The 21,749-nt window shown below is 44.5% G+C and overlaps 1 protein-coding gene across 2 annotated transcripts in view; it reads right to left on the bottom strand.

Moving 5' to 3' along the window:
• Positions 1-21,749, bottom strand: part of Nckx30C (solute carrier family 24 member Nckx30C) — a 172,765-nt gene that overhangs the window by 24,674 nt on the left and 126,342 nt on the right. For both annotated transcript variants that reach the window (XM_033485297.2, XM_033485296.2), the window contains exons 5-6: positions 10,845-10,980; positions 3,594-3,846 (exon numbers count right to left, since the gene is read on the bottom strand). In XM_033485297.2, coding sequence (XP_033341188.1) covers positions 3,594-3,846; positions 10,845-10,980 — 389 coding nt within the window. The remainder of the gene's footprint in view (positions 1-3,593; positions 3,847-10,844; positions 10,981-21,749) is intronic.

Raw genomic sequence — 21,749 nt, 5'->3', positions numbered from 1 at the left:
CGAGCTACAGAGCGAGCTTCTGCGTTGCCTCGATTCTTCCGGGAGACCGGATCCCCGCTACTTGTTCTGCCGCGCATTCAGGAGATACATTTAAATCGCTGGTTCCATAAAACTCGCTCGAACTCGAGAACCAGGTCAAGCGGCGCGTATATTTGCAGGTGAGTTACGGGACACCCGGTGTATGTACGCGCGTCTCGAGTCTCCCTGTGGATCGTTCTTCGAGCCAGCGGCGCCGAAAAACTGTCCGATTTAGGCGGTCGCGCCAAGCTAATGATCTCGGAGATACCTTGATGCTTTGGAATCTTTTCTAAGCAAATGTTTAAAATAGTTTCCTATTAATCGTTACGCGATGAAAAAGCGTGTACGCCGCGCCATTTATCGTGATTTTTTAACAGAGATCTTGAAAAATGACCGATCGACAATACTTTTTTTTCATCAGTTGTTTTCTAGATGGCTTCACGAATTTGTCGAAGATACAGAAGAGGCTGATCTTAATTGAAGCACACTTCGAAACAAGATGCTCGTTCGAAGGAGGATTTAATCGATATTTTCGGGTGGAAAGTTATGATGTTTTTTTGGCCAATTAACTGGACTGGATGCTTCAAGCGACCGCCTAATTTAATCCAGAGCTATTGATTGCGGCCGCGTACACGTTTCCGATATTTCCAATAGCGAGCTATTTCGAATCTACCGGCGGTTAGAGATCGTTTCTTTAGTCCCTTTCAAGGAGTAATCGTTCCCGACGTCGAGCAATTTCCGTCCAACGAAGACACCCCCGTTTCTCCTGGGGTTCAAATCGATCGAAAGCCTCGAGGAAAGTTCGCGTGTTATCCGACACGCGAGAAAGGAAAAGTCTCGGAGCGTGTACGCGCCGCGGTCCGCGACGAGATTCCATCCAGGTAGGTACACACGCCGTCCTCTATTTGCCTTTGCTTTAGATTTTCATTAGGCAGCAACGAGCGCGCTACCCTTGCCAGTCGGTGACCTTCTTTCCGAGTCACGGTTCCCTTTGACTTCGACCGAGCTAGCCAATATTAAGGGCCGCCCTTAAAGCTGTCCCTTGGACTCCGTTCTGCCTTTGCGGACGACACGAATCTTTTTTTGCTGTCCGACGCAAGTGGAAATAAACCTGTAAATAGTCATTCCGCCTTCTCTTTTATTTAGTCGTTTTCCACGTACAGGGTGTCCCATAGTTAACACGCGGAAAAGGGTGATTGCTGAGGTCATTCGAAGTAACTTTTTCCTTAGCGAGAATGCAATCCGCGGCTTTGTTTACGAGTTATTAACGAAACATAGTGACCAATGAGAGGCGAGATTAGGTGACGCGAGGCGGCCGAGCCGATGAGTGGAACTGGACTCTGCCTTGATCTAGCCTCTCATTGGTCACTGTTTTCCGACTATTGTCCTTCGGCAGCTTTGCGTTTTAACTTGGAAGAATTATTCTGTTATTTATATGCTTTACAGGGCTGGGGAAAAGTAGGTTTTTGAAATAGTAAATATACTACACAGGATGTCCTAAAATTATGTTACTTTCAGGAAATGAGGAGTTCCTGAGGTAATTTCAAGTAACTTTTTCTTTAGCGAAAATGCAATCCGCCGCTTCATTTGCGAGTTATCAAAGAAAAACGCTGACCAATGTTCCGCTCGTTGGCTCGGTCGCCGCGTATCAGCTGATCTCGTCTCTCATTGGTCACGGTTTTTCGTTAATAACTCGTAAACAAAGCCGCGGATTGCATTTTCGCCAAGGATAAAGTTTCTTCAAATGACCACAGGGATCGCCTCTTTCCGGGCGTCAACGTAATTACGGGTCACCCTGTATATTAGAAGTTAAGTCGAAGTCCGAGGATTGAATAAAAGTGGAAATCTTCTCAAAGGGTACCTCTTAACGGAACGCTCTTGAGATACCGACATCTTTGAAAAGAAAACTGTTGGACACATTAATTTGAAACCTTCTTTATCTATTAACACATCTCCGAGGAGCCAATAGAATTTTTTCCGTCGAAGAAGCTCGTTTCTTGCGAGTCCGACATCACTTTAACAAATTATAGAAGAGGCGATCGTATCGAAACGCGTGTTCGATTTTCACCCCTGATTTTTCAAGCATCGACTTTAAACTAACTCGGACGTCGAGAGAACGTCTACTGGACGGAACTGCAAATTGCACAGTCACTTGTATATTCGGATGAAAAGCGGACAGAAGAACCAGAGCCGTTTTACGGCTTCGGCTGACTTTCAGCCGGATCCACCCCGTTTCATGAACCAACCACGAGACTCCTGAGTTACCCCCCCTCCGGCTCCTCCCAGGTCGGACCCCATTTATCTCTCGTCTTCGACAGAACCGTCCGAAACAAAAAGGCGGCTCTAGTGGCGCGAGAGACGGAATCGATCTCGTTTCCCGGCGGAAAGCTGCTTTTTCCAAACGTATCTTATTTCGCGGGCATTAGCTGCTAGGTTTGTGCAGCTCGCGCACGCCGTGGGCGGCGACGGAGGGTGCCGGGAGGCGAACGAGAGGGTGGATTGTGTGTCTCGCGTGAAAATCGCCATAACCGATGCCCTCGATAACGCGGCGCGATGGCCGCTTATAACCGGAGCCGCGTAAATCCATACGCGACCTACATTCGACTGCGGAGAAAACAAATATCGATAAATTATCTCAGCCGCGGGGGTGGCCGGCGGCAAGGCGGGGGAGGGCGAGACGGACCACTCTTTGCTTTTATTGTGTGGAAAAAGTCCTCCGATTGACGCGACGCGCGACGCGGCCCCACGTGTCCCGCTTTACGCATTTTCGCCCCGCCCAGGGACACCGCGGCGCTCGTTGCCTCTAGACACTTTTGCAATCATTCCCCACCGTCCGCCACCCCGCGATTCACCCCTCTTCCCCGCGTGACCCGCAGTTCTCGCCTTTTTTGTCCGGTCCAAAATCTAGACACACGTGTGCTGTTCATGCGGTATCATTAACACCCTCGTTAATGGCCTTCGCTCCTGCCCCCACGATTTTCTGTGTCGCGCGAAAGAAATTCGTCGAACTACGATTTTCTCTCGCGAAGATACAATAGTTTAAACATTCACGGTTTTCCACCTATGACGTGGTGGCACATTTAGTCTCATTTACGGTGCGATTCTCTTGCATGAGACAATCCTGAGATTTTAATAATGAAATAATCTAGGGGTACGAAAGTAGAGACTTCACCCTTTAAAATAAGCCCAGATACATTGTTGTATGATTCGTTTTCACAAAGCTACAATAGTTTGAACATTCACGGTTTTCCGCCTATGACTTGGTGACACATTTAGTCTCATCTTCGGTGTGATCGTCTTGCACGAGACAATACCGAGATTTTAAAAATGAGACAATTCAAGGATACGAAAGTAGAGACTTCACTCTTTAAACTAAGCCTAAGTACATTGCTGCACGATTTTTTTCCCACAAAGTTATAACAGTTTAAACATTCATGGTTTTTCACCTACGACTTGATGGCACATTTAGTCTTGTCAACGGTGTGACAGCCATATTCCAAGCTCGGTCCAGTTGTAACTGAATGGGAGGACAAAAGGTCGAGGAGAAAGAAATGTAAAAATTCTGATGATCTTACCCGACGGTCACGTCGAAGATGTTGCTGCCGACGGAGCTGGACACTGCCATGTCGCCGAAACCTTTCCTGGCGACGATCACGCTGGTGATCAGATCCGGGATGCTGGTGCCGGCTGCCAGGAAAGTCAGGCCCATCACTTCCGGCGGTATTTCGACCGTGTCGCCGGCCACGTTCGCCCACCACACCATCAAGTACGAGTACGCCGCTATCCAGAAGATCGACCCGATGAACGTCACCGGGAACAGCTTCTTCCCTGGAAGACAAATAGATCGAATATCTCAGCGTTCCCTCGTCGTAAACGCATCTCTTTTCTCGGACACGGGCTGCATCGGACGGGACGCGGCCCGGTCTCCGTGACCCGGTATTTCCTTTGAATTCGATCCCCCAGCGTTACCCTCGCGGAATTGTTCATCCTTTTCGCATTCCCCGAGAAGAGGAACCGTGTTCGGAAGGACCAAGATCCGAAATTCAATGCATTCAAATTTTCAAGATTTGAACGATAGTTGTCCTATCCGGCGGGATAACAGCGTTCCCGTAGTACGTAGCCGAGTCCTCTCGAAGATTGAACGGGAAACCCACTCCTAACATTTCTCTTTGCTCGCGCTCTCTCTTTCTTTGTCCCTTATCCCACCTCTCTTGTCTACGTGTTATCTCCCCTTCGCGAGCTGCCAAGAAGGGATCAGGTATACGGGGTGTCCGCGAACGATCGATGCGCTTTAATTGCTACTGGAGAACCCTTTAAGCTTCTTCCGTGCGACTGGTTACGATTACTCCGAGAAACGGTCTTTTATATCTTTTAATTTCTTTATATGTTTTCATTCCATTAAAAAATTCTCGATTCAAAAAGCAACTTTAATCATTTTTTTTTTAATACAGTAACGATCAATATGAAAAATGTATAGGAACATTGTCCAATCTTGCTTCCAATAGGAAAAAATATTCTTTTACGAAGAATACGCACCTACTGCGTTGAAAATATTTTTTAATCGCAGCATGCAAAGGAATCTTCGTTTAAAAAACACGGGAGTATTCTCCAATCCCCCTTGCAACAGAGTGAAATAATTTATTGTTAAGAAATTGACGAGATATATCGTTAAAAAGAATTGCAGAAAAGCAGAAAATTAACGGGAAACGAAATTTACTTTTTAGCTAAGCTACCGATTGTTCGCCTATCTATTGAATCTCGATTGCGATTCGAAGCTCTAAATTTCTAAAAATATTTTGCGAACACCCTGTAGCTCGGAGGGCCACCACGCCCAAGGTACCACGGATAATCTAATCCGAAAGGTCGAATATCCGCGATTATACGTGTATTGAACGGTTCGATAAGGATCTGAACTGTGCTATCCGACCGATATCGAGGTCCACGGTTTCGCAGACAAAGCGGCAGGCTTTCCGTTCGATCGCGACGCGGGTCGTTATTTCAAGAGCGATTTCCGGGGCTGAGAATACGATCAAAGGGGACGGATTCGGGAAGAGCAGAGTCGGCGGTGAAACAAAAAAGGAAAAAAAAATGAAAGAAAAACGAAGGGACGATCGGGAAGGGAGAATAATCGGCAACCTGGCCGACCCGCTAAACCGCGATCGTCTACATAGGAAATAGTTCCGCGAAATTTCTCTCTGAAACGTCGGCTTTAAGTCTCTCCCTTTCGGCTGGCCGAGAAAGAAACTTGCCCGACGCGCCCCCAGGAATAGGCAGAGTTCGTCGGAGCACGTGAAACGCCCGTCAATTATCATCCTGACGGTACATTGGAAGTCCAATTAATCATTTGCTTCCTTCATGCGCGCCGCTCCCGCGATCGCGTCGGAGAAAAATGAATTCGGAGTAAAAATTCCTTGGGGTTAGTATTTTCAGGCTTGCCGAGAACTGCGCGAGACACTCCGAGATACGATTCCTTGGCAGACTGACGATTTTCGGGCGAAATTAGGCTAAAGCTATACCGTGTGGAAGTTCACTTTGGGCGTTAATGACTTTTTATGCGTTGAACAGCCGTGTATTTTTAGTTCAATTATATAAAATAAAAATATAAATATACTATATAAAATCTCTCTATTTGTTACTACTTCTTATATATATATATAAACCTTTTGTTACAGAAGAAGTAGTAACAAATAGAGAGATTTTATATAGTATATTTATATTTTTATTTTATAATATTTTTATTTTATATATTTTTATTTTATAAATTACTTTATAAATTATTTTATAAATACATAATATAATATATACATAATAATTTGTTCACATGTATACAGATAGAAAAACCTTTTGCTACAGAAGAAGTGATAACAAATAGAGAGATTTTATGTAGCAATCTTATAAGTACAAACAAATAGAAAAAAAGGAAAGAAACAGCAGAAAAAAAGAAAAAAAATATCAAAACATTACCGACGAATGTATTCAAGTATTCAAGTTCTCTGCTATGTGATAACGTGTCTGAATAATACAATGATCGGATAACAGAACGTTTGGATGGCAGAATATTGTAAAAATAAATGTTCGGTTAAGGGAGTCCCTGTTGTAACTTTAATTGGGCCACAACGGGAGCCATGAAATGAGAAAGGAAGAAGAACGTCTGTACAAATTTACATTGTATCCAATATTCTATAGGATCATCGATTCGTATGACCGTTTCAGCGCTTAAACCAGGCTCGGTGAAATATTAAAGAATAAAACAATTGAGTCACTCGAACTTCGACCAACGTTCTCTGTTGTCCTACTTGTCCGTTATACTTTCGAATTACCTTCGACGAATACGAAGCAGTAGAAAAATAACCGAAATCAATGTTCAGCGACCGTGGCCAGCGGGCCCTTTAAAAAATTGTTTGAACATGGTATTTCGCAGGGACGTGAAAGTGTTATGGTCGTAGATATTTCGGCGAGCGATGCCAAGCATGGAGGATGTTAGGGGGATGATACCGTGACGCGAAACGATTCTCACTGGCGAAACGAAACGAAGTTTGCTTAATGGCTCTAACTAAACGGGGCTCGGCTGTTCCGGTATGCGATTCAGCGGTTCGATTTTCCGCGGGGAAACGAATTTTTCCTGTTGCCGCGTATTGAAATCATGAGAGAGAGAGAGAGAGAGAGAGAGAGAGAGAGAGAGAGAGAGAGAGAGAAAGGAAAGAGACAGGCAGAGAGAAGGGTACAGAGTAAGAGCGTGTGAGAGAGAGAGAGAGAGAGAGAGAGAGAGAGAAAGGAAAGAGACAGGCAGAGAGAAGGGTACAGAGTAAGAGCGTGTGTGAGAGAGAGAGAGAGAGAGAGAGAGAGAGGGCGAGAGAGTGAGGCCGCTTCGCAATTTTCTGTAACAATGAAAAGCGACGGGCAAGCTGTGAATGCCTCGCTGCGCCAGCCGGCAACAATCAGTCGTCGATTCGAAATTAGCGTGTCAATATCATCTTTCGTCGGCAGGCATTGTGTCCGGTTGAAATACAGGCCCGTTAATAGGGCGAGATAATGCAGCTCGGTAACGTGATTGATGGCAACCGGGAATCGGTTTTGAATAACAGACACCGTCGTGTGCACCCACGGCCCATCTTACAACGGTTGTTTCGTGATTAACGCGTCCAGAGTTTTTCTGGGACACTGCTCGTTTCTGGTATTCGGTATGGCAATGTTTTCGCATTCTGTTTGAACAACCAGCCCTTTTACCTAAATCGTCTTTTTTTCTATTGCGAAATCGTATCCGAACGTAAATTATTTATTTATTTATTTATTTCTCAGTGTTTTTAATACTGCAGAAGTGAACTTTCTTTGGAACGTCATCTTTCTTAACCTCTTACCGCACCATTTTCTTCGTAGTTACAGTTTTATAGTCTTCGTAGAGGTAGTAGATTTTAGAAACTATTTTACTCATTACTAAACAGTGAAGCTGTGTACAATAATTCTCGTAATTGTACGTCGAAGTCGAAAACCGTAATCGTAATCGTATTCGTGAGCGTGATCATAATTTACGTGTTGACGTTCGTCGTGTTCCGTCTCGCGCTCTGCGTATCCTTTTATCGGCGCGCTAGCCGAACATTACGAGTCTCCTTGCGAATTTGGCCGTTTTGTTCAATCACCGCCCGACGACTGCCCATCGTCCTAGCAGCGGCCGACGCTAGCCGATCATTCTATCAGTGCCCGATGTTTGCCGAGCCTCCTAGCAGCGCTCGACACTAGCCGATCATCCTAGCAGCGGCCGACGCTAGCCGAGCGTCCTAATAGCGCCCGATACTACCCGATCGTCCTAGCCAGCGGCGCAATCGAACATCGCGCGCTCACGTACGCACGCACACGCACGTCGCGTGGGACTGACGCACGGCAGTTCGCGAGCACCGATCGGTTTTTTGTGATTTCGGAGGACGCTCCGAAATTATAACGCGGTCGCGGACACTCCAGTCGTTGACCTTCGGTTTCTACATAATTTCTAAGAAGGAAAAGAATAATTTATATTCACTGCGTATCTACATTTACTGAAATGTTTAAATACCGATGACAAGAAATTAGAATTTTATTCAGACTAAAAAGAACGGAATAGCATTCGTATTTAACAGGTTATTACTAGAAATCTTCATCACGTGTCATACTGGTCAAAGTATAACAAGGGGTTAAAGTAAACGTCTGTCCAATTTAGATCAATGTGTCCCAGAAAATGTAGTGTGAATAATTATTTAATTCATAGAACTACCGTCGCAGAGTATTATAGGAATAAAATGAAAGTAAATGAAAGTGCAACAAATGTACCTGTTATATAAAGATGAAAATGAGAGGCAAAGCATGAAGTATAAAAAGCAACAACTGCGTAAACTGCTGCAGCAATGAACATACAAAACTTGCACAGATATCTTCTTTTCCGGAGACTAAATTTCAATGAAAAGGAAAAAAAGAGCTGGCAATAAGAAGCCCGGGAGTTTGCAGTTTGCAGATTTTGGAACAACTGGTCCAGCTGATGCCCGCGCGACCCGTTCGATGCAGCGATCGCGCTAAATGTTGCAAGACTCGTTCAGGAATAACCGGTCCCGATGATTCGTCGTCGATTGCGGTTGGTACACGGAAGGAGGAACGGTTCACGAAGGTTCACCGGCTATTTACGGAAAATTTGATCGCGATTCGCGTAACGGTGTTCACGGGAACGACGCGGAGGCGGCGCGCGGCGTTCGACGTTCTTTGCGGACGATTACTTGGCAAGATTGGGAGGGGGCACGGCGGGTGAGCGAAAACGCGCGAACAAAGGGTATGGACCGTCCGTAGACCGTGCGCTTTTACCTTCCGCACGCCAACACCGATTTTCAACCGTAATTTACCGAGCCCGCGGTGGCTCGACCGACCACCGTTCGCCTGCAAAGATTGCGCTCCCATATTCGGATCGTTTCGGTTTGTGGATTCTTGCGAATGCCGTCGCCGCAGTTCGCAGAAATCGCGTGTGTGCGTTCAATAAGCACAAAGAGAGAGAGAGAGAGAGAGAGAGAGAGAGCCGAACATAACCGGATTAATTAATCTGACCTTCGAGAAAACGTTGTTAGACAGTTGATTCGAATATTAGCCTTGGAACCGCGCGATCTGTTAATTTTGCATCGCGTATAGGATTTCGGGTTGTTGATACTATATATTGAAATTTAACCGTTGTCTTAGAGTAATTAGTACTCTTTCATTGCACTGCTATTACATATTCCTGTGCTGACTTTATTGGGCTGATTTTTTAGTCAGTTTTATTTAATACATTCAAGCTCGACATCTAGCAAGTTTCAGAGATTAAATATCAGAACCTTTAATTTTATAGTGACTGGAATCAAAAATTTATGCATATATGACAAAAATCAATACTTCAAGTAGGAAACAATGAAGACATATTACTCTCAACATATTAAAACTGTTGAAAGAAGAAATACATTTTTGACGAAGCTCTGTGTAATCATCAGAGAGACTGCATTTTTGATAATAATAGCTAGGTCAAATACAAAACTGTGAAGACGTCAGCAGAATTTGATGATATCTTTATCCTATGTGGAAGTTATTAAAATGATTACTAACGGAATGCCATTTTTATCAATATTTATTTTGCATAAAAGTCTGCGGTCTAGTGAAACGAAAGTGTAAACTAAGTAAAATGAAATAAAAATTAACATCCTTCACGTACGATTAAAATTGATATTGCCCCTCAAACTATTCCACAGTAAATTAGTCCATAGCGAATGCATATTAAATATTATGAACCTCGGATTTCAAGCGATACATGTTTTTTATAAGTTACAAATAGCCATTGCTTCTCGAAGAACAGCAAAAAGGTATCAGCGATGGACTCGCAGACGAGTTGAACAAATTTAACCCTTAGCGCTTCGAAGGCTCCGTTACGGAGACATTTGTCATTTGTTCCGTAACTCCGAAGGCTCCGCTGCGGAGCCAAACGTTTTTAGCATACGTTATCGTCGGCGTTAGCAATTGTTATCTGTAGTTAAAACGTGCTAAGTCTGTACCATTACGATTAAACCATTTTTTGACCTTTTCTATAGTTAGCAACATGGAGGAAAATAAATATTATGATGAGAATTTAGAGCCGAGTGATACCGAAAACGTATTTGATTCTCAAGAGTTAAAAGTCATTGTGGAGGACAATGTTGGTTATGATTCTGACACTTCGAGTAGTAGTAGCGAAATTATACTACCAAAGAGACGAAGAATGAGAATTATTGAAAGTGAAAGCGAAGATTCGTTACAAGACTTGGATGAATGGCGCGATGTTACGGAAGAATTACATATTCCAGACAGAATACCTTTTAGTGTATTGCCGCAGGTCATTGGACCACAAGTTCCTACGAACATTGAACGGCCGATACAATATTTTAAATTATTTTTCACGGACGAATCGGTAAATGAAATTATAAAGGAAACCAACGGTTACGCAGAAAATGTTCTAAACTTGAAAGAAATATCTAGTAACTCTATTTGGCAAAGCGAATACTGTGACACTTGTCCAAGTAAACCCAGAATGCACATGGGAGATTGCTACCAAAGATATCGCACCGTGGTAAATTACAAAATTTAAAATTTATCTTTTATTTACAATAGGAAAATGTATATTTATAAAATAAATAAAATCAAATGCATTCACAAGGACGTGTAATCTTTTCCGCTCAAAATAAGACTTCCTTTATCTCAGCCGCTCCGCTCCAAAAATGTGCCGGAGTTGCTGGTAGCCAGTATTTGAAAAACGCGCGGAGCGCTAAGGGTTAAGTTCCCGATTGTGAATCGTCGAAAAGAGGTCGTTTTACCTTTGGGTGTCCTCGTGTCAGGCAAGGTGAGCCACAGAGGGAACAAAATGGGCGCGACCAGGATGTAGGTTAGCCTCTTCCTGGGACTGCTGGGCCAGCCCATGTCCAACGCCTCCGGAGGTTCATCCTCCTCTCCCTGGAATCAGGCACGTTCGTTAGTTCCGCGATGAAATTAGCAACACGACCGTTTTCTCGGTGGTTTTCAGGCGCCCGGTAGAATCCGTCCGAGCGAGAGTACGGTCGAATGGGATTAACCGCGGGCTGGTTTTATCATCCGCGACACACTCGGCGCCGGCCGCGTATTGTTGCCAAGTAGGATACAGGCACGGCCGGCCTCGGCAAAGACACGCCTCGAAAAACCACGAGCCGCGCAAAGGCACAAAGCGAGTCCTTATTCATCCTCGGCTAACCGCGGCACAATGGCCCACGCCAGGTGTTCGGATTTTCCAGCTGGAAGTCGCGCCGCAGGCGTAATTGCTGCCAACACAAGTCCGACGAGTAATGTCGGACAAATGCGCCGATGATACCTCCTCGAAACGACTAGACACTTTTAGACGCCCTAACGAAACTCGTTCGACCATGCGTCTGATCATGCATCGATTTCTCCGCTGCTGCGACGATTTCGGTCGACGCGCTGCCGTTTCTGATACAATAATCGTCGTTGCACGCTGTGTCTGCTTCTAATCGAGGTTTCAAGTCGAAGAGAGCGATTCCTTCTGAATGGCTCTATACGTTTATACAAATGCAAATTCATTATTCGAAGCTCATTTCATATCGTTTAGTAGAGCCGATGGGTACAGAGTACTCAATCATCGATGCAGTATCGGAAAACGATCGTAAAGGCTATGCTTTTCCGTTTTCGTTCGGAAATTTCAATTTTATGGTCCCAAACTAGGCGCCACGGAGTACTTCAGCAAATATTTGCAGATTTTTCTGCGTACCCTAATTGCGCGCAAACTGTGCCAAACCAGGAGGACCAACTATCTCGCAGCGCATCGATTTTCACCTCTGTGTCGTACAATAAATTGCAAACACCGAACCCTCGGAATTTCTTTATATCGAATTGAAATTATACAGTTTTAAATCGTGCAGTTGGAAGTAATAACAATAACAATTTATTCCTTACGGATTACAAGTGATAGATGAAATAAAGCGAGAAAATAAAATATAAGATGGAACAAGAAAGTAAACTAAACTGAAATAAGCTAAAATCGAATAGACGCGCAGGTCGGAAGTGCAGTAATGTCTCTCTAATTGGCGCCCAGATTGACCACAAAAATGGACAATTTGGCAAGAGGAGATACGATTATTCGAGCCTTACGGTTTATTTTTATAGTTATAAATTGTCCGCAATTATAAAAACGAGCCGCAAGGCTCGAATAATCGTATCTCCTCTTCCCAAATTATCCATTTTAGTGGACAATCTGTGCGTCAGTGAGGGAGACATTGCTGTATATCGGCAAATCTTTCCAGAATTTGTTGGTTGTTCCAGGGGTGCGAGAACTCTGTCGAACCAGAAGAAACCAGAGTGCTCGTTCCAGATTGCTGGGCATTCTTCGACGCGAGTCGCTGCAGGAATAACAAGGGCGATGTATTGGGCATCGGCTCGAGCGCGGCGACGGACGAAGGACGCGAAGATCAAGATCGCGGATCAAGAGCACGTGACCTTGGTGCTGGGGGTACGCAGAAGTAGGAAGCGTGTTTTCGAACGCGGAACCGGGGAAGCGTATCGGCTGGCGACTTTGCTTCGATTATCCGAGGCGGCGCGGCGGCGTTGGAGGCGGGATTGAAATAGTGAATGCGCGCGGTGCACGCCGGGTGTAGCCAGAATTGACCCAGATTCGCGGCGCATTCAAAATGAAAAGGCCTTCTCTCACTCATTTAGGACAAAGCGAGGTTCGAGAATCCCTCGCGATCCGCGCGGCGGCCGCGTTTTAAGCAGCGACGCCGGCTAATATCGGCCCGGAAAAATGCCGAGGCTAATTCCGCCGCTTCCGAGGACCCGTCCGACGTCACGCGGACGTCCGTCGTCCTCCTCGACACCGTCGACGACGATACAGTGCCGTGTCTTATCGTCGGAATTCCATAAAATCATCGGGTTCCTGCGAGTCGCTTCGACAATCGCGGCTTTCGCTCGCGATATCTCGAGATCGCGTCACTGGGATCGATCGGAGACAATAGTCGGGAAAAGTAGTTCGGAACGATGACGCTGAGACATCGTGTATCGAAAGAATTACGGTTTACCGATGCAGGGGTTACCAGTGAAAGATGTTAGGGAGAAAGCTGCGACGAATGGAAAGCGAAAGTCCTTTAGGGAAGAGGGATGAAGCCACTCTTCCCGATTGCCTTGTTTCCAGCCCCGACATCTTCGCCGCTGGAAAACGACCCAATTTCCGAACGTCCTGCTATTATGGAGCACAATGCGGCTTGTCTCGTCGAACGGACAAGGGATGTTCGCTCGGCGATCGCTGCGTTGGCACCCAAAAGATCTCCCGGCATCTGCGTTCGATGCGAGCAACGCGAGCTCTGGCACAAACTAGTTAGATATTATAATTTCTTTCGGTTGGAAAGAAATTTCGCTAGTCTGTCTTCGAATCACAATATTTGCTGATCACTTTATACGATTCAGAGCGATAGAGAAGGATCTGTTTTGTTCACTCTGGAAAAATCCAATGGAAACCACAGTAGAATCACGCTTATTCTAATCGAAGGAAGATTTGAATAACAGAACCTAATTTGTACAACGAATTGTTATACAAGCACATGCGATACGTGTGCACGAAAACGTTTTTGAACACGGATACGATGTTTGCTTGCGTTTCTGTATTTTACAAATTTGCGGACGCCGAAGGCGCATAGAAATCTGCGGTACACGGACGAACCGAGTTCACGATTTAATTTACCGATTACATTGTCCCGAGAATCGTGGGCTGCACAAAGGACACGATCCGGGGAATATCTTCAGCATTGTGGCATCCAGACGATCTGTTCGTTAACGTGTTCACTGCGAAAGATCCAGCGGAAATATTCGCAGAAAATATCTAAGCGCATAATTTAATCAGTGAAACTGAAGTTGGTAAAAATTGTGACGTCGGTGGAGACGGTACAGTAATGTCTCTCTAATTGACGCTCAGATTGTTCACAAAAATGGACAATTTGGGAAAAGGAGATGCGATTACTCGAGCCTTGCGGTTCGTTTTCATAGTTACAAATTGTCAAGAAATATAGACACGAGCTGCAAGGCTCGAATAATCGTATCTCCTCTTCCCAAATTGTCCATTTTTGTGCGCAATCTGAGCGTCAGTTAGGGAGACATTACTGTGTACATTGATTCTTTTACATCCTGAACACGCTGCACAGTGGGCTGAATCGAGAAATTCAGTGACATTCTGTTATAGCTTTTGAACCATCAAAGATATTACAACGAAATTTTCACCAATAATATTCAAAAAATAGTTATTTTCAACTACAGATAATTAAATATTTCTTGCATTTGTTAAACAATAATAATATAATAATATTAAATAATATTATTATATTATTATATTATATTATTATTAAATAATAATAATATAATAATATTTTCATTGACATTTTTTGTGAACAAAATTGTTTAAATATAATGTTGCAAACTATTTTTATATTTTCAATTTGCAATCTGGTTCGTCTTGGTATGTAACTTTTACAGAGATATATAGAGAAAAGTATCCTGAAAACATACCGTTTGTCCGAAACTGTGATTCCTCGAGTGTCAAAAGATATTCCTAGTCAAATGTAGAGAATTTTTACACTTTTTGTATTTTATTAAACATTACATTTTTCATTTATAGTCTGCAATAATCTTAATTGAAGTTACTGTTTTCTAACGAGAAATATTGCCTCCTAATGTTAAAAAAAGAAAGCAAAGGAAAACATTAATTAGGTTCGTCACAGGACATTGCGAGGAAAAGAAGCATATTTTTTGGCGTCAAATGTAGTGTTCAAAATGTTGAACTTTAAATTGTCGTATCCATTACAAAATTTATGATCATTAATATTTCCACTTTCGAGTGTAATGGACATTTAACAAGCAATAAAAATTTACTGGACATTAATATGGGAAAATCAGGTTTTTGTCGAAAAGTCACTAAAATATTCGATCCGGCCCACTGTGCGCCGGTAAAATTTAATTCGGTTCAATGTATTCGAATAAAAATGAATGTCAAGAAATCTAATTAATAATTAGCGTCGCTGATCTGTGACCGGCGCGGTACTCGACGCGTTAAGCGAAAGATCGCGCGAAAAAAGAAGAACGAGGGGTCATCTGTCAGGACTCGACGATCCGTAAAATAAGGAGTTGCTCGGCCGGTTTCTCGTATCGGCGCGATACGTCCAGAGGTATCATCAAATATCTATCTCCGTTCGCGGGCAGACGGACGGAATTTCAGATAGGACACGTCCCGCATGCCGGGGAAACTGCGATATGGCTCGTTACATTTTCACGTTGAGCGACAACCGGTCGACCCCGACGAGTCCCGGACTCGATCCCTCGGGGACAGCCCGGCAAGAACCATTTACGGAGACCGGCTGGCTCCGTGTTTTCGATGAAAAATCTATCGATCCGGGGCCCCAAGGATAATAGTTGCCAGTCGCCGGTCGTCACGCACGCCCACCGACGCTGGAATCCAATAGAATTTTCTTTGCCCCGCGATCGAACGATTCCCCGACGTCTTCCTGCCGCCGGAAATCCGCTGATGCCAGGAACAATGGCGCGCTGCGCCGTGGATCGAAGGATTTAGTGACATTTTGCCGGAGCTTTTGAACCGTGAAAGAAAGAATGACACCGGGGCCTGTATCTAATCTCGCGGCGGTGCCCTTTTTGCCAAGTTCCCTTCGCGAACGGGATTTCGGTTTTTAGCAACAGTTATTTTAGCGCGGTCGGCCAGCTTTCGTGTACGGCTAGTCTGCACGTGACTTCACAAAATCGTGGAGCTTCGGGCAAATCGGAGACCTAACACGGCCTTCGTGGACAATGATATACACCGCCGGCCATAAGTATGTGGACTTCTTCATAAGCATGTGGCTTCTTTGATTAACCGGTTAGCTGTGTCTGACGAGTATACTCGTCATGGAGAAATGGCAATGTTTTGTGACACGACAAGTATACTCGTCGCGCGTAAGAAGTAGCGATCATTGGCTATTTAAATTGTAATTTTAAGGAAAACAAAAACATATTCTCAAATTTCAAGATGTTCAGAATATTTTGAGGTCAATCCTGCACGAAGTTGTTTACATTGTTATAAAAATAAAATTAGAAAAGAATCACGGTATTGGTGTTCGACGTGCAAAGTGCCATTATATATTGTTCCTTGCTTTGCTAAATACCACTCTCTCTACAGCAGCAATTTGAATTTTTAACTTTTATAAGTATTCGATTATCCCTGGGTTTTCCGTTTATTATGTATATGGTATATGTTAACGTCAAGTGAATAAGTAAATATTAGTAATAAAATTGTTAATTTTATCAAATAAAACCGTCTTTTTGGCCCAATATTTTGACAGCGGCAGTTACATTGTGTTTGACGAGTATACTTGTCATCGCTTGATTCTCGTGACACATATACAGGGTGTCCCAAAAATGTCTCGCAATCCGAAAATGGGAGGTTCCTGAGGTAATTTGAAGTAAATTTGTCCTTGGCGAAAATGCAATCCATAGCTTTGTTTACGAGTTAGTAACGAAAAAGAGTGACCAATGCGAGGTGAGATATGCTGGCGCAAGGCGGCCGAGCCAATGAGCGGAACTGGACTTCGTGCGCTCATTGGCTCGGCTGCCAAGCGCTAGGCGAGCTCGCCTCTCATTGGACAGTGTTTTTCGTGAATAATTCGTAAACGAAGCCACGGGTTGCATTTTCGATAAGGAAAAAGTTACTTCAAATGATCCCAGGAACTTCTTATTTCCGGTTTGCGAGACATTTTTGGGACACCAGTAGGTGCGCGCTCTGAAATGGCGGCGCCACAGCTAACTGGTTAAGAGAATTATCTGTAAAATATTGTGAAATCAGCAACAAATATTATTATGATTTTTGTATTTATTATTATTATTTGTATCTATATTAGAGAATGTATTTTGTCAATAATTTATTTAATATTTCACTAACAATTGCGAAAAGGCAATTAAATGTTCTTTTCTTTTGCCAATAATGTATTTAATATTTCACTAACGATAACGAAAAGGCAATTAAAAATGTTCTTTTCTTTTGCCAATAATGTATTCAATATTTCGCTAACAATAACGAAAAGGTAATTAAATGTTCTTTTCTTTTGTCAATAATGTATTTATATAACGATAACGAAAAGGCAATTAAATATTCTTTTCATCGATGCACCCACCGCGTGTTCTTAAAACTTCTTTGATTAATTTTGGCATTCTATCAATTTTTTCCATTAAATCCGAAGAAATATTCTTCCACTCAGTACGTAATAATTCCCACAAATAACCGATTATATACCCGAAATAAAATTCGCCGACATGCATCGTTTTATAACATTAATTCATATCGCACATCACTTATTCATTACAAGCGGTATAATTGTCCACACGTACCCATGGGGTGTGCATATAATTGGATCGCAGATCTCGCTCGTCACTCGAGATCCTGTCTGTCAAGGCATTGTAAATGAACAAGCGGATCTTTATGAAAATGAAAATCGTCCGCACCGATTGCAAGATACAGAAGCTGCATCGACGTTCGTATCGTTTCTTTAATAGCTTTAACGAGTTGAAAGTAATGCGACAGTATTTTTAAATTCTCCAAATGTTTTCACTGTTTCGACTTAATCATATTTGCGATAAACGCATAAGATTCGCGGACTAATTACAGGCCCATTCCGCACGCGTTTAACAAGCATAAATCCGCGAGCGAGTTGCGCAGGAAAGAAGGAAGCCACTTCGAGACGAAGATCCCGTTGAAAGTGTCTTCGCGAGTGGCCGACGAGTAAAACACGGTGCTCCGGCATCGGAATCCAATGATCGTTAGTTCCCCGTTCTCCGATGGCTGGAGCCGCGGTGCCTCATATCGTCGGGCACGATTATCTCGAGCGGAGTTTCATTATTTCAGCGCGTCGAGATTCGGTCTCGGAATTACGGACCAGCCGCGCCGGGCAGAATACGCTCGGCGAGGCGGCGTCCGTTCGGCATCGGGAAAGAAACGGAGTAAGCACGATATAAGGCTGATTGGTCGCGATCGATAGGCGATAATTGAGCCGGGGAATACGGCGGGGGCCGACGGTCGAGCTGTTATTTTCCGTGGAAGCGAAAGAGAGGAGCGGCCCCGGCTTCGTGACAGGAAGCGAATTCAAATTGCGATCCTGGAGGATCGTGCTCGAAGAAGCTTGTCACCCCTTCGCCCTGAACCAGGAACGGCGAACGAGATCACGCCGGAATTCGGCTCGCGTCTCGCCACTCCCCTCGTCCCCATTGTTCTCTCGAGGACGGTCCAGGCTTTTCGGGAATCGCGCGGAAATTCGCGGCGACGCGTTCCGGATCCTTCCAGACCGCGCGGATCAGGCTACCATTGGCTGCCGGGCTAACTACGCCCGCGAGCCACTCACCGACGCTGTCGATATTGAAATACTTAGGGCTTTCAGCGGAATCCCGCTCGGGATTTACCTCCGCGGCAGGCTTTCAGGCCGGAGCGCGGCTTAGCAAGTTTTCTGCGCCGACGATTCCGAGTTACTTTTAACGAAGCCGTTGTTTAGGCTCCAGGAGCCGCGTGGAAAACGGCCGAAGAAAAGCTCGACTAGGTTTGTTGGACGCCCAGTTGGTTGGGGATCGAGCTTCTTGTTAGTCCAGGGACGTCTGTTGATTAAAATCCGAGCTTTCGTCTTCGGCGAGAAAGTGGAGACATTTTATTCTTGCGGCTCGGCTGGAAGCATTGTCCGAGTTTGTACATCGAGAAACTATTACTCGAGGACGAGTTGGAGCAGAGCTGTCATCTTGAAAGAGCTTAATGAGTGCCCATAAACTAGACACTTTGACTCTACAGGGTGTCCCGAAAATGTCTCGCAATCCGGAAATGGGAGGTTCTTGAGGTCATTTGAGGCAACTTTCTCCTTTGCGAAAATTTTCTCCGAGGCTTCGTTTACGAGTTATTAACGCAAAACACTGACCGATAAGAGGCGAGTTCGGCTGGCGCGCGGCGGCCCAGCCAACCAGCGCACGGAGCCCAGTTCCGCACGTTGGCTCGCGCCAAATGATCTCGCCTCTGATTGGTCACTGTTTTTCGTTAATAACTCGTAAACGAAACCGTAGATTGCATTTTCGCAAAGGAAAAAGTTACTTAGAATGATCTCAGCTACACCATATTTACGTATTGCGGGGCATTTTTGGGACAACCTGTAGAACCCCGTTGACTGAACTCGGAGCTCTCGGGAAGCTGAAGAAATTTCAGAACGTTGTCCAGGTACGTACGATTGGGAAAGCATGGGACGGGAATGAGTTCGAGTAGGAACGAAATGCCGAGCTGTCATTGGAAAAGAGCTTAGCGCGACCCCATAAACTGGGGATACTTTAACGAAGCCGGCGAAGAAGACGCCGCGCCGTGAAAACAGAAGCAGATGTATAAACAGAAACCGCTTCCAGGCACTTCGGCAAGCTAAGACTCGACGGGCTAGAGTTTATCGGACACTAGCTGTTAGGTGGGAGCACCTCGGGCAGCCCTGGTAATCTGATAGGAAGCAGAGTCGAGATTGGGGTGACATAGACCCGGTTCTCGCGCCCCTGAAAGCTGCGAGAAGCAATTTCGGTGGTTTTTACCTACGAAGCGGATCCCTTACATCGGCCACTTGAGAGGCTCCTAAGAAAGTGTTATGTTTGTTCCAGCGAAACGGAGCGACGAGTTCGCTTTCCGAAACGTTTGTTTTGAAGCAGCATTCCGTGGACTTTTTTTTTATATCGATGCTCGTCGAACTCGCGTCGTCTCATAAATACCCATCGACATCGGCGACTGAAGACTTTGAGAGAAATCGTGTGGTTCGAATGAACGCTTAATGTTTATTCAGAACGCTTTAAAAATAGCGATTTTATCGACAAGAAGCCGCTTCTCTTCTTTGAAGTTCCTTATCGACTTTGTTCAATATTCCCTGCGTCGTCACTTATCGAGAACTCACGCGCCGGCTAAAAATCATTCGATGTAGAAAATTTAGCGAGCAAGAAGAGCTTAGGTTGCAGCGCCCACTCGTACGCACAATGGAAACCTTAGTCCTCGTGCAAACGACCAGAAGAGGAAGCTATTTTTGAGATGATAAGTTCCAAATCTTGACGACGCACGTTTGCAATAGAGTTTTTTCGAAATACCTCAATAGCAAACGGAGACCGTCATAAATTCGGAGAGTTTCCGAAGGATACTTGAAGCGGACCCAGCGACTCAAGGGCCATGTGGTCCGACGCGGCTGACCCGAGGGAAAAGTTCCACACGTTGCCACGTCCAACTCATTATCCCCTCCGATCACCGCGCCGTTCCGAAAATACGCGAAGGACGTAAGGAACAGGCGGTGAAAAGGACAAATGAACAACGCCGATTGGGAAGGCTCAACGCGTGGGGTTAGCCAATCAGGGTTGTTCAGGAATTTTACCAGGGCAAACGGCGAGTGTAAAAACGAAGACTCGATCACTGCACCGCGAGTCGTCCGAAGACAAAGTTCGCAAGAGAATAAAGAACTATTCCACACCGTACAACGAGTGCACAAGTCCTTTCGAACCATCCTACCCGAAAGAGGTAAATTCGAGCATCAAATGGTTCTCAATTTTTGATGGAGGCGTATCGTCAGTGCCGCAGTCGTTTACTTCCACGAAGAAGCTGTCTAATACACTGCCCAAGGTACCAAGATCGTTACTCGCTTCCCAGGGATCCAGAAAATTTCATGAAATCCGAGTCGGTTCGCTTTCGATCCCCTCCCCGGAGCAGCTCCTCGATCTTTCGTAGCTGGAAGTTGCTAACTCCCTAGCTGGCAGCGGTAGCTTTGTTCGAGGCGGCTGATTAGAGGCCTTGAGAGATTTAACAACAAGAAGAGGGAGCTCCACTTATCGTCCCAAACGGGGCCGGTTTAAAGGGAACTGCGGTAGCACCGATGAACTTCCTCGGACAGGCAGACGCGTGGCTGCCGGAAACGGCCACCGACACTGCAGTGCTTGCACTCGCCAGAGGGAAAGGTCAGCCAGTCACCGAGAGCTTCGGAAGAACACGAAGCCTGGACTCCTCGAACGAAAAACATTAAACGATTTCCACGATGCCGATGCTTCCACCGACTTGATTAAATTCTAACTGGGCGTCATTAGTGGACATTATTGAAAGTAATAAAATACTGTTTCACCCGTCTTCTTAAAAAAAAGAAAAAAATAGATACCTGTACCGTCGTCATTAATTAAAATTTCTTCTCTATTAATCTGCCAGATTCCAGGATATTTGAAAATATTCGGAACATCGCTTGCCTTTTACCTTCTAAGCGTAGCTTGAATATTCTCTATACTTTACATAGTTCCAAATTTAATCGCATTTCTTTGTATTCACTTATCTAAATATTATTTTATTACTTTCAAGCTCCAGTTCTTGGATGATCGGAAATGTTAGTTAGGACAATTAAACCCTTTGCCCTCGAGTGGCAACTCTGAGGCACCACTAAAATTTGTTATATCACCTTTTAAGATAATTTTGTGATATTGACAAAAAGTTTAGATTTAAAAAATTATTAAGAGTGTAACTGTTGTGCGAGTCCCAAGAGTCAATTTCATATGCATAAAATGCATTTTGTCATGTAAAATAGAAATACTAGAAGTTAGAAAAATTATTTTATATTTACAGTTAAAATAGCTTTGAGTGCAAAGGGTTAACTAAGGAGGACAGTGTGGTCTACTTGTTACTTTATCGT

The sequence above is a fragment of the Megalopta genalis genome, chromosome 7 (genome assembly GCF_051020955.1).
Source record: "Megalopta genalis isolate 19385.01 chromosome 7, iyMegGena1_principal, whole genome shotgun sequence".
NCBI lineage: Eukaryota > Metazoa > Arthropoda > Insecta > Hymenoptera > Halictidae > Megalopta > Megalopta genalis.
Note: the sequence above shows the minus strand (reverse complement) of the source record. Positions and strands in the feature narration are given on the sequence as shown.